The sequence below is a fragment of the Achroia grisella genome, unplaced genomic scaffold (genome assembly GCF_030625045.1).
Source record: "Achroia grisella isolate CSIRO2021 unplaced genomic scaffold, CSIRO_AGI_Agris_v1 utg478, whole genome shotgun sequence".
NCBI classification, from domain to species: domain Eukaryota; kingdom Metazoa; phylum Arthropoda; class Insecta; order Lepidoptera; family Pyralidae; genus Achroia; species Achroia grisella.
The window spans coordinates 3,210,539-3,230,000 of record NW_026712882.1 but is presented as its reverse complement, the minus strand read 5'-3'; the positions used below and the strand labels follow the sequence as shown (position 1 = coordinate 3,230,000).

Below are 19,462 nucleotides of genomic sequence, written 5' to 3'. Positions count from 1 at the left end.
TGATTATTTAAAAGAGCAACACACAAGTTCCTTGCTCGTTCTTCTTGTGATGCGACAGCTGTTCGAATGAGCGGTAAATTATAAGAATGATAGCTATGACTATTCAAAAGTGCTTAAATTGAAGTGTATTTTAATAAAGAAATTTCTGTTCTACTGCATTTAAAATAACTAAATCTGTAACTTTACCTTCTCAAGCATGTTCCTGAACTTATCTTGGCACTCCCGCAATATGGCGACCTCCTTTAGAAGCGATTGCTCCACTGCATCATGTACTTGCTCCAAACCTGATCATTCAATACATCTCCTTATAATTTATGTATGTATTTGACTGAAGGCCGTGGTTAGGTTTGACATACTACTTTTGTTTCCGATGGCCACAGGTTCAATATCCATACAAACTTAAAATGGCTTTAAAAAAAGTAATTCAATTGATTTTCTTGGCAGTTCTTCTCAATTGGATCTGTATACTGAACTGGACGGTAGGGCAATAATTATAATATAAAAAATTTGATGTTCATAAGCGGCTGAAATGTCCTACTGGCTAAAACAGCCGCTTATAAACGTCAAATTTCATGTATTAATATTTTTCCCTACCTTCCAGTTCAGTATACAGATTCAATTGAGAAGAACTGGCAAGAAACTCATTTGAATTACTTTTTTTTTCGTCAGTTTATATTTATATTTTTTTATTAGTCAGTTTATTTACATTTACTTACACAGATGTATTAATCTTATTAATATTATAAATACGGAAATTTGTAAGTATACATGTTTATTATTCTTTCACGCAAAAACTACTGAACGGATTTTGAAGTAATATAGCTTATGCATCAGAATAACACATAGGCTATATCTTTTCTTGAAATTTAAGACATAGCTAGTAATTCATAATTGGTCCATACCCTGCCTCTTCTCTCTGTGATAGAGGCACTCCTGCACTATATGGAGGGGTCCTTCGATGCCAGCGATGGCTCGCTCCAGCTGCCGTCGCGTATCATTCAACTTCTCACATGTCGCCACCAAGCGCTCCATTTCAATGGAGACCTAACAATAAATATGAGGGAGAGAGGATTATTAATGTGCTAGTGTCTCGCTCGCTCTCACGATTCTCTCGATCGCCGCCTTATTATGAAAAAATTATTTTGACGTCGAAATCGTCTTATTTCGTCGTCAAAATTGACGTCTGCATTTTTATGTCACATAATATTATATTCACAAAATGAACTATTTATAAAAAAGTCGTTGTTTCCAACGATCAAGCATATCAGTATCCCCTCCGATCGATACCCCGTCCAGTTCAAACGGGGATCGAAATTACAACGGCCTGAGCCGAACTTCGAACCGCTAACGATGCTCTCAGACTAAAGTCGTATCCATCAGACGGGAGTTGGCCTTCAGCCGCTCCATAAGTCCTTCCTTTGGTTTGGAGTGCCATCTGCACTCGCCCCCTATCGTCCGGTGAAGCTGTAAAGACCAGCTGCGGCAATCAGGATTAGAAGTCCGAAAAAAATTATTGGTAGTTTGATAACAATATTTTAATGGATAATGGATGATGATAGTGCACTAGTCTTGGCTAATGATTTACTCTGGCGGTGTACCTTATGTTTATTTCTCACCTATGGTCGAGCGCAGTGATGGCTGGCTCATCCGTCATACTCGTGAACGAGTGCTGCTTGTAGGGACTGGTCTGCTCTTATCACTACGACTGATTTAATCTTATTGTGTTTTTACATTTGAGCCTAAATAAATTAGTGCTGGTTGGTAGTTTGTATTCACACGTTTCGACTTGTAAAATGTGAACTTACAAGGATTGTTTAAAAGAGCAACACACAAGTTTCTTGCATATTCTTCTTGTGATGAGATAGCTTTCCGAATAAGCGGTAGATTTAAAAAAATGTTAATTATTCAAAAGTGCTTAAATTAAGTTTATTTGAATAAATGATTTTCTATTTCTATTTCTATTACCTCATTTCTCCAGAACGTGGTGTCGGTTATGCGTTCTCCAATTCTCCGGCCCGAGTCCCGCTGACCTTGTGTGCCGATTTCGTCTGTTTCCCTGATTTATGTGATGCAATTAAATGAAGTGTATTTATAACTGGGACTAGCAGTACCATTGTTTGTCATTTGAGTATCACGTCTGGTCGACCTCCACGCGGTTTGTTGTTAATAGAATTTTATTAAAAAAAAGGTTCCCTAAAACTCGTCATGCTCGTGAACGGGTCCTGCTTGTAGGAGCTGGTCTGCTCTGATAAGTAGGACTGATTTATTTTGTTAGTCAACTATTTATTTATTTATTTGAATAGGTGAGTATCTAACAAAATAAATTATATCTAAAATAGTAACACGCGTGGTTCTTGCTGATTGTTCTTGTGATGTTGAGCGTTCCGAATAAGTGGTGGAACAAAAAAATATGACTATTCAAAAGTGCTCATATTAGGTTTTTTTTTAATAAAGATTATTTATATTTCTTATCCCTTGATTTATTTAATTTCAAATTCTAATCATACATCATATTAGGTATATAAAAAACACTCACCTAAGCATTCTCATGATATCATTTCTGACGCGCTCGGAGAAGTTTCTCTTAGCGTCGGATTCGTTGTAGTTCTTGATGCTGTTCTGATTCCACTCGTACTGCGTGTATCTGGTGTACAGAGCAGCCCGCGCCGCGTGCTCCGGGCTGCGGTCGAACCCCGTCACCAGATTCGGAAAGCGGAGTGGCTCCGCTGCCATGCCAGCGGGGGTATAGCACGGATCTACCATCGTGTTTGTTATCGGTTGGGATGGCCTTAGGATAATTAAATAAAAAATATTACTACATATGTGTCTATGGTTACATTTAGTTTTAAGTGCTATAGTTAGGAGCTTACATTCAGATTAGCCGTATGCCTATTATTTGTTTGCGCAACAATTATTTTATAAAATTTTGTTAATCAGTTTTTATTTAGATAAAATTATCATTAATAAATTATCAACAAACGCACTTAGGCCTTTGCTCTATGGTCAGATGTCCGCCATTTTCCCGTGGTCATTTTATATGACGGCATCAGTGATCTAGTGATTTAGCAGTTAGCACACTCGACTCTATCGGTGAAGCAGCAAAGACCGCGACCAACATCATTTTTTTTTTTTTTTATTTATTTTATTTGTTTCACTGACATTATTATTATTATTTTTTTATTAACATGTATTGACTTCAGCTGCGATTTGATACAGCAGAAGTTTTCGTAGGGCTAGTTGTGTTTCACTAGGTGTTTATCATATATATTTATATAGATGACACACATACATATTTACATTATTTATATAATAAATAGTTTATGTTTATATATACATATATATATATGCTATTTTATATATAATATTATATTTTATGTATTTACGCATTTATAGTCTTATGTGTTATTTATCATTAGAATAGTTAAAAAAAAGTGTAGCACATATATTATACGTAGAGGATACACTTTCTATTAGATCATTCCAAGTCCATAAAAAGGTTACGTACTTGAATATGAAATATGAAACTTACATCGGTGTGACTTCAATCTCCTCATATCCCATAATAGGTCTCCAAGGGTGCTTTTTGGGCGAATGAAAACAGTACCCAACTTGCGGAGGCACGCTTGGAGCACCGGCTGTCTCTTTCACAGGGTTCCATTGTTGCAGTTGCTATGGAAGATAAAGTGAAACAAATATAATTCTGTAATTCCTGCCCAACATGCATCGAAATGTAACATTAATTTGTATCGTTATTTACCGTACACATGGACACTTCTTTAGCCATTACGGTTAATTTTATTAAGAAATATTTAATAAGTTGGAATAAATTTAGGAAAAGGAACTGTTATGATTTACATTTGATAGAAAAATAGGTAAAAATTTTAAATCTATATTTTTCGTGGCTAAATTTGTCAGGTTATGCAACCTATAGAAAATGAAATGTGAAAACAGTTACATTTTTGATTAAATAAATTGAATAAAACTCACAAATTATTGTTTATTAACGTAATTAATCAGCAATCAGTTTATACATAAACCTAAATATACCTAATTTTCTTATTCAGAATACATTTGTTAAAAAGAAATTAAAACATTTTGGTATACAACGTTTACATCCAACCGACAAAAATGGAATGTCACTGTCACTTTGACAGTCATGTTTTGTCAGTTCTCCATAGTTGAGTTATCTGTGATTATCAATGTCCAAAAGTTGATTGTTTCCTAATATACTAAACTTTATTTTGTTGTTTTAATTTTCAAATGATAGAAATACCTAATTGTCTGCCATTTAATTTGTAAATGTAGTTCTAAGGTCGTAGTTGTCATTGTTATATTATTTATTTGTATCACAATATTAAAGAATTAAATTTAATAAAATTCAATATTAATGTGCTAACTACATAAAATAATATGAGCAACGTTCCAGATAATGCACCCCAACGTAAGAACTTTATTACATATAAGTTGAAGAAGTCTGTACGTGTGTTTCGTAATAAATTATTCACTTTTAACAAAATCTTGTAGATTGTCCCGGCACCGAGAGTCAGGATGCTGGCAAGGCATCGGCCTGTGCCGGCTGTCCTAACCAGAATATATGTGCTTCTGGTAAGTATTAGTATTAGTAGCTTCTGGTAGTATTAGTAAGGTTGTAGAAGAAAACAGGTGGAGAAAATTGATTCTGGGTGGAAAATTGCGCGGGGCAGGTATTTGTACCCGTTCTGAGGATTGCCACTTATAAGTGGGGCAGGTACTAGAACTTGTTCCGCACATTGCCATTTAAAAGCGGGGAAGATATTAGTACGCATTTAAAATAAGTAATTTTAAGTGACACAAGGAAAAAATATATTTACTAATACGGGTTTAGAAATACCTGCCCCACTCATAATGTGTTTAGTTAAGTCAGTTAGACAACTGTAACCAATTCACCTCTGAATTAACCATAATGTTTGGCTGAGGAAAAAATTTACTAAATTTATTTTTGTTCAGGCGCAGCCTCCATACCAGATCCAGCCATAGACATAATTAAAAACAGACTGTCTAATGTGAAGCACAAGATATTGATACTGTCCGGGAAAGGAGGAGTGGGAAAGAGCACAGTCACATCACTGCTAGGGCATGCACTGGCTGCTAAGAATCCAGACATCAATGTAAGTAACTTGAGATTTAAAGTGCAATATGGGAAATATTTGTTTTCACTGGACCTATTTGTCATATACTTGAAAATCCTTCCAGTCTAACCGACTGGAGGAAATTTCAAGTACACATCAGTATTTTGAGTGTAACGACCAGAAGTGTACATTTTTTTTTTGTATTTTTTGTGTACTACAAACTGTCACAATTCAACAATATATATATATATGTATATATTGTTTTTTTAAAGTAAAAAACATTAAGTAGTATGTTAATTGGGTTATCTGGTCATGACAGGCTCGGTATGTGTTACACACATCCTACTTTACTGTACATATACACTGTTTATTTGATAAGGTCCTAAGGTATTTTGCGTTTTAGTCTGCGACTAGATTGGCTCACTTTCATCAGTGTCTTTGCCTGGCGTTTGGAATGATTTTTCATTCTTTCGTCGTATGATTTGGTTTGTTTCAAAATCTCTTGTTTGAAAATGTCTATCTCCAGATCATGATGCAGCTGTTTATTTGTGACATACCAAGAAGTGTACATGTCCCATATTTTGTTTATTGGGTTACTACAATTTGGACTACATTTTGATTATAACCAATTCACAATGGATGAAGTGAAAAAAGTTTATGTTTATTTCAATGTTGGTAAAATGATATGATGCAATAGAAACATAATATTATGGTATACTGTGGGATTACTAAGGTTTCATTTAATTGTAACAATATTGAGATACTGTATCAAAGAATCCTATGCAGTGCACAATCTATTCTGTTTTTTTTTCAATGCTAAAATAAAATTATTTATTAATATAAGATCTTTCGGCTGTTGTGTGGACGATATATTTTTATCACCATCCCTACCGTCCAGTTCGGCTAGCTATTTCAGCTGAGAAGAACTAGCCAGAAATTTTTTTTGTTTTGTTTTTCAGTTTTTTTCATTTTAGTTACAGTTAAATATTATGGTTAGTGTTTAAATACCCTCAATAGACGTCTGATAACACAGAGGAAAAAGAACAGAGTCTTATATTATATTAGGCCCGTAGGCTTGTTAGTTATATATGCTATAGTTACGTACAATAAGGAGCGTGTTCTCTTATCGGTTTGTTGTAATTTTGAATTGAATATTATAAAAATAGCCTATGTAGTTTTACCCAACCGAAATACAAATGTATGTCTGGCGGTTTACCACACCGTTTCACTTCCGGTTGTCCCGAGTTCGGTTCTCGTACGATACAAATATTTGTCGTCGTAAATATTATTGTTTGTATTAATGTACCTAAGTGTTTTCTATAAAACACCGCTTCACTTCCGGTTGTCCAGAGTTCGGTTCTCGTACGATACAAATATTTGTCGTCGTAAATATGATTGTTTGTATTGGTCTTAATGTTATGTGTGGCAGTCTGTATGTATTCACAAAAAAATGTATTTCATCAATTTTTTAATATACATAGTACAAGTATTGCATAGTTTGGAACTAGATGTCGCTGTGTGAATCGTTCTGCATTATTATTCTAATACGACAAAGCAGTTAGTGAAAGTATAAAAAAAACTTACTATCGCAATTTTAATAATACAACTCACACATTGCCATCTAGTACCAAGCTATGCAGAGCTTGTGTTATGGGTTCTAGACAACTGATATAAATACATAGATACATTTTGTCGTAAATAGAAAGAAAACACCTAGACCGATACAAACAATCATACTCATGAATACAAATTATTGTCCGAGGAATCGAACCCGCAAACATAGGAAGTAAAGTGGTGTGCTAAACTGCTAGACCCCCGAGGCTGTCACTAATAATCTATACATATAAATATAATTGGAGTGTCTGTTTGTAATATTGAAATATCCGTTTTTTACTACATGCATATGGATATAACTACGGTACATACACCAAAATAGTATTATTTACAATTTTTGTCCGTCTGTCTGTTTGTTCTAGCTAATCTCTGAAATTGTTGAACCGATTTTGACGGGACTTTTACTGGCAGGTAGCTGATGTAATAAGGAGTAACTTAGGCTACTTTTATTTTAGAATATGAAAGTTAAATTCCACGCGGACGAAGTCACGGGGAACAGCTAGTAATTAATATATCTTATGCAGTGACGCAGAATTGATCGTTATTAAAAAAATTCTTGAATGTAGGTGTAGTGATTATCTTTAAGAAAATATAATTTTTACCCTATTATATCTGGATCTCCTCTCCTGCTCGCTTCCGAATTCCATTGCGACGTGTATTTAAAAAATAAAACACGTGGAGCTGTAACCACGTGTATCGATCCCTGGTGCTAGCGAACAAGAAGCCAGGAATTCGCACAGCACCGAGCGGCCGTGGACGGCGCGGGGTGGTACCGTTCAGATGACGTGCTTACTTGTCCTTCTATATAGGTCAGGTTTTATATGCTTATTATCAGTACAATGCTTGACCTACATTCAAATGTTTTATTTTTTAATAGCTATCCTATCCTATGTATATCACGAAATAAGATATTATCTCGTGGTCTTATTACTTGTCCTTCTATATAGGTCAAGTTTTATATACCTACTAGCTTTTGCCCGTGGCTTCGCTCGCGTTAATTTATCCTCTTGGGGTGGAATTCATCAAAATACTTTCTTAGGGGATTCCTACGTCATAGTAGCTGTATGCATGCAAAGTATCAGCCAGATCGGTTTAAAATTGACAAAGTTTCATACAAACTTTCATCCCCTTAGGGGTGGAATTTATCAAAATCCTTTCTTAGCGGATGCCTACGTCATAACATCTACCTGCATGCCAAATTTCACCCCGATCCGTCCAGTGGTTTGGGCTGTGCATTGGTAGATCACTATGTCAGTCACCTTTGAGTTATATATATATAGATTGTGAGTACGCTATATGACCTACATTCAAATGTTTTATTTTGTAATAGCTGTCCAGCCTTATATATCACGAAATAAGATACTATCCTCTGGTCTTACTGCTGGTCCTTCTATATAGGCCATGTTTTATATACCTACTAGCTTTTGCCCGCGGCTTCGCTCGCGTTAATTTATCCTCTTGGGGTGGAATTCATCAAATACTTTCTTAGGGGATGCCTACGTCATAGTAGCTTTATACATGCAAAGTCTCAGCCCGATCCGTCCAGTGGTTTGGGCTGTGCGTTGGTAGATCACTATGTCAGTCACCTTTGAGTTATATATATATAGATTTTGAGTACGATATATGACCTACATTCAAATGTTTTATTTTGTAATAGCTGTCCAGCCTTATATATCACGAAATAAGATACTCCCGTGGTCTTGCTGCTTCTATATAGGTCCAGTTTTATATGCCTAGTACCTAGAATTTTTTATAGCGAACTCTGACCTACATTCAAGTTTTTTTTTAATTTGCTAATGCTCATGGGCGGCGGTTATCACTTACCATCCGGTGAGCAGCATGCTCGTACGTCCACTGTGTTATATATTATATAAAAAAAAATAGAGATTGACTCTGTTGTGTCCCGATGTAAGATTTTTTTCTATTGTAGACCTATTTTATGTTGGGCCTTTACGATTTATTAGTTAAAGGGCATATTGCGGGTAAATGATACTATGTTATTAATTGAGATGATGATGATGATTACAGATGATAATTGACTGACAATATGTACATAAAAATATTAATCTTATATACTAAATGACAATAGGAATGTAAGGTGGGGTGACACAGTTTAGTCACGGCAGTGCTTAGTACACAATCTTGGATTTGTCTTACTAGCCATTATTAAATGCAATTATTATTTTGATGTATCTAGGTGTACTGTGTCCCATAGGTCACACACACAAGGTACAGTAATATACAGAAAATAAACAATAACACTTTAAAACTCCCGTTGACTCGATTCCAACTGCGTCACCCTCAATGTCAGGTTGCTCTTGGTCCGTATGTAGTCGACGGTACGGACAGGAGAGACCCTACAGTCAATACAATCACATACAGACAGGTCGGACAACTGTAGGGATAAATAGAAATAATCTTTATTCAAATAAACTCATTACTTTTGAATAGTCATATTTTGATTCTACCACTCATTCGGAATGCAGATTCATCACAAGAAGAATGAGCAAGAAACTTGTGTGTTGCTCTTTTTAATAGATATTTTTTTTATATAAATAATATATTAATAAAAAATATTAATTCAAAAAGTATGATGTTCATAAGCGGCTAAAATGTTCCACATGAATAAATCATTTTTATTTTTATTTGAATGTGCCGTGGTCGGTAGCAGCACATAACTGAGAATCCATTGTCCCCAACAGGTGGGTATTTTGGACGCGGACATATGCGGGCCGAGCCAGCCCCGCGTGTTGGGCGTCCGCGGCGAGCAAGTGCACAACTCGGGCTCGGGCTGGTCGCCGGTGGTGAGTTTTTTAATATTTTTTTTATAAAAATGACTCGGTAATAACGTAATAGTGATCGTAATATGACCATAATTAATTTAACATTCAGTAAGACTAGCTTACCGCACAGGAACCAGTATAACGCGTTACGTATAAATAATTCGATAATTAATGAATAATTAAGAAAAAACTATGTTATGAACGAAATATGTAAGTTTTATAAAAATCAAAGTAAACTGAGAACATTTCCAATTAAAAAAATATTATCATTTACTTCTTCCTTATCCCATTTATCTGTGGTCAGCGTAATATGTTTTTCTCTTCCATTCATCCCTGTTCGCAGTCATCTCGTTATTTACTTCCTTTCTTAGCATATCATCTTACACACAGTCCATCCATCTCTTTTTCGGCCTTCCTCTGCCCTTATAACCATCCACATTCGTATGTAACACCTTCCTTAAAATGTTATCTTCATTTAATTAAATAAATAAATAAATACCAATAAAAAATATGAACTGTACAAATCATTATAAATTTTACAGTACGAAAATATGTATTTGGAAAATCACGCGTTATAAGGGTACCGCGTTATAGGGGGATTACTGTAGTGTGGTGCCGTGTATTCTGTTAACTAAGATATTTTTTTATTGTTGCAGTATGTGACTGACAATCTTTCACTGATGTCTATAGGATTCCTGTTAGGAAGTCCTGACGACGCTGTTATATGGAGAGGACCTAAGAAAAATGGTAGTTAGAGATTTTTTCGTTAATTTTTTTCATTAACAACAACAAAAATGACATAAAATAACAATCAACAGTTTACACACATTACAACACAGTCATCGTGGACCACAAGTCAGTATAATGCTGGAAACTTCATCCTATCCTCCTCTACAGGTCCCATACATTGCTGGCTTAAGCTGGTACGTTATTTCGTATGTATGGAATAAAAAGCCTTGGAACACATATATTTTGTGTATAAAAGAATATATCTACATATTTATATCAACTGATAAATACATAACTAAATTTTTTTGTCTTGTACCAAAGCATATGGCCATAACACAAGCTGTACATAGGACAATGCACACAGCGCCATCTAGTCCCTTACATTGTCCTGAGATGTTATCAAGTTTTGATAAATGCAACATTGAAAGTCTATAAAAATACATTCACAATCCTAATCATGTTTTATTTTATTTGTTCAGGTATGATCAAGCAGTTTCTCAGTGAGGTGGATTGGGGTGAATTGGACTACCTTCTGATAGACACTCCGCCAGGTAATTGTTTTAATTATTTAAAAATTTTAAGGAATAATAAATCAATAAATAATGTCCTCTTTTCCACATGCTGGTACAACATATTTAACTGGTAACATATTTTACTAGCTGTTACCAGCGAGTACGTTCATATGGAATTTAACTTTTTTTTAATAATTGTTTATAATTGGATTACAATCCAGTTTTGTACCGAACTACACGCTCCCAATTATATTATTGTATTGATTGTAATCTGTTTTGTATGCTAATAAATAAATAAATTGTCAAAATAAAATTAGCCCAAGTTACTTCTTATAACATTACCTATCTGCGAGTGAAAGTCCCGTCAATATCGTTGCAGTAATTTCAGAGATTAGCAAGACAGACAGACAACAATTTTTAAAATGTATTTATTATGGAAGTGTATATATAAACTTTATAGTTTGTATATATACTTTCATATGCATTTAATGCAAAAATGTTAAATTGAAATTACAAGCAGACACTTCAATTATATTTATTTGTACAGATAATATAATATAATTGTATTTATTTGTTATGTAATTGGTGCAATAAAGAGTATAAAAAAAAATAGCTAAATGAAGGTAGGGGTGTACCATTCGATTATAATCCATTAAAAAACCTTTTTTCTCGTAAAGATAGAAAGTAACTATTTAAAAGTGCTTATATTAAGCTTATTTGAACAAAGATTATTTCTATTGTATTATTTTATATGTAGAATATAAGCAAACAAAATTTATTAATGAAGATTTTTTTGTTGTCAGGTACTTCAGACGAGCACCTGTCAGCGGTTCAGTACCTCTCCAAGGCGGGTCTGAGCGGCGCGGTGGTGGTGACCACGCCGCAGGAGGTCGCCCTCCTTGACGTGAGGAAGGAACTGCAGTTCTGTGACAAAGTCGGCGTTAAAGTGCTCGGCGTAATCGAGAATATGTCGCTGTTTGTGTGCCCCAACTGCAAGGTACCCTGATGTTTTCTAGAGCTATTATTTTATTAAGAACTAAGCCTTAGAAATAGAAATAGAAATAATCTTTATTCAAATAAACTCATTACAAGCACTTTTGAATAGTCATATTTTGATTCTACCACTCATTCGGAATGCAGATTCATCACAAGAAGAATGAGCAAGAAACTTGTGTGTTGCTCTTTTTAATAGATGTTTTTTTTATATAAATAATTACAGTGTAACAAGTAAGAGGCATGCGACAATCAACATAGAAATCGCTACGCACTCATTATTAGTGTAATCAGATAATATTGTCAGTGCTATGTATTTAAAATTTTTCTACAAAAACATTATTATCGTTAACGAATTCTTCAATTTTATAGTAAGTTTTTTTCCAAAGGAAGTGTTTTATTTGACATTTAAATCTTTTTTCTGGCAGATTTATAACAGACCCTGGTATTTTATTGTAAAACCTTACGCAATTGCCATAAAACGAATTACTAACTTTAGCCAAACGACATTTAGGTAAAATCCTTGACATATGCATAATGCCTGTATTTTCTTAAAATACCCAATGCAGTTACAATATTCTCTAGGGCTCACTTTAACCTTAGTCGCCACTGGACTATACTAACCAAAATATTGTACTGTAGTGTTGCCATATGCCATCGCTGTCAGTGCCAGTGAATCTTATACTGTAAAACATATCAATACCTGTAAAACATATAGTGAGATAATAATGAGATTTTAAATATGGTAATTAAATTATGTATTTAATTATAGACTAGAAGCGAGATCTTCCCGGCAACGACGGGTGGTGCGGTACAGATGTGCTCTGACCTCGACACACAGATGTTGGGAAGCCTCCCACTGGACCCTCTGCTGGCTCGCTGCTGCGACGAAGGCACAGATTTCCTGCAGGCGTTACCCAACTCCCCAGCGGTTATTGCATTAAAAGACATTGTTGATAGTGAGTTGATTAATTTTCTTTATCATTCACACCCTGAAAGGGTTGGGTTGGGGCCTCGGGGTCCCTTTGCTCCAGCATTAACTCTGGGAGACTGAATTTAAGCTCTGTGAGCAGTAACTTTAACATACAATTATATAAATTTCCCGATTTAAATGCAGGTGACCTTTACAGTTCAAAGGCAAGACATACTCGTAATAGGCTAATAATTGCAATAACAGTCCAATCTTGAATTCGTCTCTATAATTTTTTTTATGCAATCAAATCAAGCTGATGACAATTTCGTGACTTCAAAAAGCTGAGATTTGAGCAAATGCTTATCAACACTAGCATTAAAAATGTATATATGTGTATTATAATGAATTTCAGTTTAATAATCGCAGTGCGCCATCTCTAGTATGGGATCTGTCTTATTTTTCGAGCCATTGCTGGTAGTGAGAATTTATTTACATATTAATTTATTATGTTTACGCAAATGTGTGTGAAAATAAACAGTTATATTGTTATTTTAACATATAAAGCTATGGGCTAGTCGCTGTCTTCTTCGGGCTCCAAATCAGTGGAAGATTAATAAAAGTGTATTTATCTGAATGTTATTTCGATTGTACTTCTATTTAATCTAGAATCTCCTTTTCATAATTTTAAAAATATTTATGTTTATTTCAGAAATAATATCAGCCTGTGAAAGCGCTTGAAGCTAAGGGATGGACCAGTGAAGCAACTTATATATAATTAATTAGAATTTAAGCTAGTCAGAACATCAAAGTGATACCATATCACACAATTTCTATTAAAATGTTATATGTTATAAATTTAGTAATAAAATATATATTTTAATAACACATCTCTTTCTAGTAATTCAAATTTAAAAATCATTTATTCATGTAGGACATTTTAGCCGCTTTTGAACGTCAAGTTTTTACATTATATTTTTTTCCCCTACCGTCCAGTTCGGTATGTAGATCCAATCGAGGATACTCTTAGAAAATACAGCATATAATCATAATAAATTTGGTATTCCCTCTTTTAGCCTTATATTTTCTCTATATTGTGAGCTATTGTAAGTTGTAAGAATGAACTAAAAATGTGATATATATTTTAAGAAATTAAAAGCTCAGACTTGATGGATTTGAATTTAATCATTCTATTTTGAATATTTTTTAAATACTTATTGATTTTATTAACTAAGAAGTTAACAACTTCATTAATATTTCACATATAGTAACAATTGAATATCTCCTGATTTTGGCCTATGTCCAGCAGTGGACGTCTTCCGGGCTGCGATGATGATGATGATGATCTCGTGATTTCCATTGACAATAAATGTCACTATGACAAAACACCAATACACATTTATGGCTGTATGGGCGTAGTTCTCTTGAACAAAAAAAGTCACCAATACACGTGATAGTGACAGACGCTGTCAATGTCAAATTAAATGTCATATAATGTGTTTCCGTACTTTACTCGCCGTATTTGGATTTTTCAAATATTTTTACCAAAATTTCTAATATAAAAATTACATTAACTCCTTTGTTAGAGCAACATATAGTGGTTAGGTTTTACATTATCTAGCCTTTTTAAATCGCATAAAGTGATTTATCGGTTATCAGTTACCTATCTATTGCATCACCAATAAACCTTTTTACATGGGCACAACCTTATTGAATATTAGCAAGAAATGCCTTCTCATGGAATTGACGAAGAGGAAAAACCTTGTAGAGCGTGTACAGATTTCAAAACTTGGGCTAAACAACAGAACAAAGTCACATCAGCGGAGCCGAACAAACAGGTGAGGTTATGTTGTTGATATTATCTATCACTGAAAAGATTTTTATATTCTTCATCTGTCATCAGAGTAATTCCTGACATAAGTTTAGTTGTATAATGTAATGTTCTACTACCCATACAAAGCCAGGGTAGGTTACTTGTGTTATGCAAAAATAATTTCTGGACGTAGGAAATATTAGTAGAAATACATTTACCAATTTACTATATGAATATCGAGAGCCTCGGTGGTCTAGCGATTTAGCACGCAGCTTTACTTCTGATGGTCGCGGGTTCGATTCCTTGCATGGTGCAAACATTCGTATTTATGAGTATAATTTGTCTGTATCCTTTGAGTGTTTTCCATGTATGTATTTACAAAAAAGTATCTATGTATTTATATCAGTTGTCTAGTACTCATAACATAAGTTATGCTTACTGTGCGACTAGACGGTTCTGTATTAATTGTCCAGGTTTATTTATTTACTTAATACAAGCTGTATCTACAGTTTCACCTGTATTAAATTGAAAAAATATATAGCTTATGTGTTGTTCTGATGCATAAGCTATATTACTGTCTCTGATGCATAAGTTTCATCAAAAACTGTTCAGTAGTTTTTGTGTGAAAGAGTAACAAACTTTCATATTTATAATATTATTATTATTAAGATTACTTTTATGTATTTCAGGATGTACCTAAGAGAACAGACTGCCCTCTAGACAAAGATGAATTAGGAAAATCAACATGGGGTTTCCTCCACTCCATGGCATCATATTTCCCAGACAAACCCACACAGTCACAGTCAAGTAACATGGCGAGATTCTTCAATATCTTTGCGCAGTTCTACCCATGTGAGCCTTGTGCTTTAGACTTTCAAGAGGAGTAGGTATTTTTTTTTATTTATATACATAAGTAGCTGACCCTGAAAAAGCCTCGCCATGTAAATTAAAAATAGGGGTATTAGGGTGAAAATTTAGGCTTATAAGTATTTTTAATACAGAATCATAAAAACATCTAAATAAACTTTGCTATATTTTTGGGGTGGAAAACCCCTGTCCCTTAGAGTATGAAAAATAGGGTTAATCCTATTTTCAGACCTACTGTCTGTGGTCTGTGTGTCAAATACAGGGTAGTGTGTGTAATGACGTTTTTATTGATCAAATTATTTAATATGCATAATAAAAAAATATGTTAGCATTCTGCACTTCTCTATGTAAACTATAAGTGCGAAATTTCATACACTAGAAGATAATCTATAATTATCAATATATTAGTTTTTCATAAATTCTAGTTTACATCAATGTTTAAAAACCACTTTTTGCAACTTAGGTAACCCTGACAGCTAGTTTTTTAAGATGTGTTTCTGTAGAAAGGTGAGATAAAAGCAGTAAAATTTAAGGATACGAAGGCATGACATCTTAGTCCTCTGTTAATGTATGAGTGGTGCTATTGGCAGCACATCATAATGTGATGGTGGTGTTGAACATGTATATAGATGATAGTTAAATTATAACATGTAGATTATATCCTGGAGATGGATGAATGATGATGATTTCTAGCTGGGAGCTTGTCAAAGGATAGAGATCCTCACACGCCAACTCACCTGCCCTGCTAGCACCAGTACTGATTGCCGATAGCCAACTTCCAAAAAATCTGCCAACAAATTGTCAAGTTACCACAGCCACTTACGCGGACGACACCGCTATATTGGCCAGTCACACCAAACCAGAAGCCGCCTCCGCTATCCTACAAAATCACCTAGACAAGATTGACAGTTGGCTTAAAGCATGGAGAATCAAGCCTAGTGTCTCAAAGTCACTACAGATAACTTTCTCTCTGCGGCAAGGCAACTGTCCAGCTGTCACCCTAGGCCACGAACCCCTCCAACACGTTGACTCTGTCAAGTATCTTGGACTTCACCTAGATCGTCGACTCACCTGGAAGAAACACATAAAGGCAAAACGAGATGAAACAAATATAAAATTCAGAAATCTGGAGTTCCTACTTGGCAGGAGATCATCTCTGGCCATGGAGAACAAACTTCTTATATACAAGGTTGCACTCAAACCAATCTGGACATACGGCATTCAGTTATGGGGAAGCGCCTGTCACTCGAATATCGAAATTCTCCAAAGATGTCAAAACTGCATCCTAAAGTGCATCTTAAAAGCTCCATGGTTCATCACCAACTCTGAGGTTCACCACTTTGCCAGCATCGCCACAGTCAGGGAAGAAATTGGGAAATCAAGTATCAAATATAAGGCCCGCCTTGCTATTCACCCAAACGAATTAGCTCAGAAACTTCTAGCTAACAACCCAGCAAAAAGATTGAAAAGATCAAATATCCTTGAGCTGGATGAAAGATTTCTAGCTAGCTGAAACATGGGGACCGTGTCAAAGGATAGAGATCCTCCCACGCCCACTACCAACAACTCACCTGCTTATAGTACCTGTACTGATTGCAGATACCTACTTACCAAAAAAAAAAAAAAACTTCCAAAAAAATATTTTCATCACCTATTTAATTCCTAATCAGTATTCCATTATCAGCCATAAAAAAATACTATTGTAAAATTCATATTATAGCATAAGAAAAAACTGATATAAGCTTATATAATAACAACAAACTGGTTTTACCTAAGAACCGTTTGAATAAAGATTATTTATATTTCTTATAAAATAATGCAATTTTTTTAGCATAAAAAAAAATCCACCGGAAACTAGCTCCAGAGATGCGCTAGCAAAATGGCTGTGTGAACGTCACAATACTGTAAATGTGAAGCTTGGGAAACCAGAGTTCGACTGCAGCAAAGTCCACGAGAGATGGCGAGACGGCTGGCTGGACGGCTCCTGTGATTAAGTCGCAATATGTGAAAGATGTTGCCATGTATATATTAGTAACTTTTACCCGCGATTACACTCGCATTTAATCCTTTTTTTTTTAATAAAAAGTATCCTATGTACATTTTAATTCCTCCAAGAACATGTGTAGAAAATTTCATGATGATCGGTCCAGTACTTTCTGCGTGAATGCGTAATAAACATTATTATTTAAATATTATGAAGTAACTGTAACACTTTATCCATTATAAATTACTTAATAATAAAATTACTACAGTTAAATTAAAAACAAAAGAATGTTTTGAACTTATACCAAAGGTAGGTTGACTGTTTTTTAGATAAATTCAAAATAGCGAGGTTTTCAAATATAAACGTGGCAACATTTTTAGCATGAGATATAGTACAATAAACTATATAGTGTTGCTCGGTTTTAGTTAGAGAATTTAAGCGATTTTTGTTGCTGTATACTTTATAATGCAGTGTGATTTGTGCATTTTGCAAAATATTACATTGTATTTTGTTGTTGAATTTTTATAATCTATTTTGTATATAGATGAATGTGTACAAGTAATGTTTGTGAATTTATCACTAATTAAAATATTTCTATTTAGATTTTCCTTTTTTTTGTTACAACTTACCTTTCAATAGTAGCAATTAAATTATAAAAAAAAATCAAATCTATATACCCAGTGTAGGATGACGTAAACTGTGCAATCTACGTAAAAAGTCGTAATTCGCAAATTTTATTGTCTATGATTTTGGTATAATCACGCGAACTATACCAGAGTTGCCATGTTTAAAAAAAATACCACCAATATATTTCCTCAAGAAATTATTGTCCATGTATACAATATTCTTCTATAGATTACCCTCTGACTTCGCATGTAGAATACAATACATTATATTTTAAAGCATACAGTAAGATTAATAAGATCTACTGTGTGATCAAGGCCCACCTATTTACATATGTAGAGATTAAATAATAAACAATTGGTATTTTAATATTTTATTGTAAAGTTCATTCAAAAGTAGAAATTCAGTTCCATGTCAACAATCATTCTCCATGCGTTATAGCAAGGTACGAGTGCAAAAATAACAAAATAGTACTTTGCTAGATTAGCGCATATCCAAACGGTAGTTATCAATAGGCAATTGAAGAATAGAGCCGTCCGATTTACCGGATATATGTGGCCGGATTAAATCACCCGCAACATGCCATAACGCGCGTAGGTTACATACGTAACAACAATTCATTCAAATATCAAGTACAAAAGTTTACAATCGATTAATAGTAATAATAGTAGGTATACTACGATATAAGTAGAATTACATGTACCCGAGCCGAAGGCAAAGGCGTAATAGGGCCGAGTGTGTTAAATACGCACGTACATCGAACGACGTTTTTCAACACACTTGATTTTAAATAAACTCATCCTTAAAACTGATACACGCTGTTGCTTACCTGTCGTTTTACTTTTTTAAATCAGCGCGCTGTCTTACGACTAGCGTCGCGAGGCGTTGACTTCGAAATTTGATATAAAATAAATAAATGCGGTTATGGAATATGACTTCATTATTTGCGTGTTTTATCATTCTTCTTCATTATATAACGCACGCGTGTTTTATGAGCTGCTGTATATAACGAAAACTGGTGAAATTAAATCCACTTTACGAGCAAGTGTGTTGAAAAAATAATTATCACATGTTACATTACCAATAACATAGTTCATTTTGGAAATGTTGAAAATATTTCCATATTGTAAATCGCCATCAAAAAATACATTCCATCATGTGTTATATACAGGGTGATCTAATCTAGACTTAGAAATTACATTTTGAATTAAGTCCAACGTCAGTGCAAAAGGGGTTACATACTTCCATGTTTCTAATATACCATCAAAATAGCACGAAAATAAATATATAAGAGCACGTCACCGCCTAGTGGTTAACCAGTTCGAGTTACACTCTAAAGGTCGTGAGTTCAAATTGACAAAAAAAAAACTTATGTCAATTTATATTTCGTACTGACTCTCTGGTGAAAGAAACACTGATAACTGATTAATCCAAGAGACAGCGTTAGGTTCGTCCTCTGGGTCCTTAGTATCAAAAATAATATAGCCAGTAATGTGGGCTTGTCAAGTGTTGGGTACACCATCGA

General features: G+C 34.4%; 3 protein-coding genes across 3 annotated transcripts in view; 2 read left to right on the top strand and 1 right to left on the bottom strand.

The window, feature by feature from the left end:
* The window catches only part of LOC131845603 (tektin-3-like), a 10,343-nt gene extending 6,440 nt beyond the window's left edge, over positions 1-3,903 (bottom strand). Inside the window, exons 1-6 of the mRNA XM_059194678.1 lie at positions 3,758-3,903; positions 3,530-3,669; positions 2,537-2,788; positions 1,966-2,056; positions 903-1,044; positions 187-284 (exon numbers count right to left, since the gene is read on the bottom strand). Of these exons, the coding sequence (XP_059050661.1) occupies positions 187-284; positions 903-1,044; positions 1,966-2,056; positions 2,537-2,788; positions 3,530-3,669; positions 3,758-3,784 (750 nt within the window). The 5' untranslated portion in view covers positions 3,785-3,903. The remainder of the gene's footprint in view (positions 1-186; positions 285-902; positions 1,045-1,965; positions 2,057-2,536; positions 2,789-3,529; positions 3,670-3,757) is intronic.
* Positions 3,904-4,188: 285 nt separating this feature from the next.
* Positions 4,189-13,494, top strand: LOC131845602 (cytosolic Fe-S cluster assembly factor NUBP1 homolog). The gene is made up of 9 exons (XM_059194677.1): positions 4,189-4,441; positions 4,525-4,605; positions 4,987-5,147; positions 9,425-9,526; positions 10,162-10,252; positions 10,714-10,785; positions 11,550-11,743; positions 12,512-12,698; positions 13,362-13,494. The coding sequence occupies exons 1-9, from the start codon at positions 4,411-4,413 to the stop codon at positions 13,388-13,390; spliced, it is 948 nt and encodes a 315-aa protein (XP_059050660.1). The 5' UTR covers positions 4,189-4,410; the 3' UTR covers positions 13,391-13,494.
* A 658-nt stretch (positions 13,495-14,152) lies between these two features.
* On the top strand, positions 14,153-17,385 carry LOC131845652 (FAD-linked sulfhydryl oxidase ALR). The gene is made up of 3 exons (XM_059194741.1): positions 14,153-14,487; positions 15,152-15,345; positions 17,161-17,385. Exons 1-3 carry the CDS (start codon positions 14,377-14,379, stop codon positions 17,321-17,323), a joined length of 468 nt encoding a protein of 155 aa, XP_059050724.1. The 5' UTR covers positions 14,153-14,376; the 3' UTR covers positions 17,324-17,385.
* The last annotated feature ends 2,077 nt before the right edge of the window (positions 17,386-19,462 follow it).

Coding starts and splice junctions, on each gene's coding strand:
- LOC131845602 (XM_059194677.1), top strand. CDS start 4,411: ATGAGCAACGTTCCAGATAATGCACCCCAAC. Junction 5,148..9,424: donor CTAAGAATCCAGACATCAAT/GTAAGTAACTTG, acceptor TGTCCCCAACAG/GTGGGTATTTTGGACGCGGA. Junction 10,253..10,713: donor GAGAGGACCTAAGAAAAATG/GTAGTTAGAGAT, acceptor TTATTTGTTCAG/GTATGATCAAGCAGTTTCTC.
- LOC131845652 (XM_059194741.1), top strand. CDS start 14,377: ATGCCTTCTCATGGAATTGACGAAGAGGAAAAACCTTGTAGAGCGTGT. Junction 14,488..15,151: donor CAGCGGAGCCGAACAAACAG/GTGAGGTTATGT, acceptor TATGTATTTCAG/GATGTACCTAAGAGAACAGA. Junction 15,346..17,160: donor GCTTTAGACTTTCAAGAGGA/GTAGGTATTTTT, acceptor CAATTTTTTTAG/CATAAAAAAAAATCCACCGG.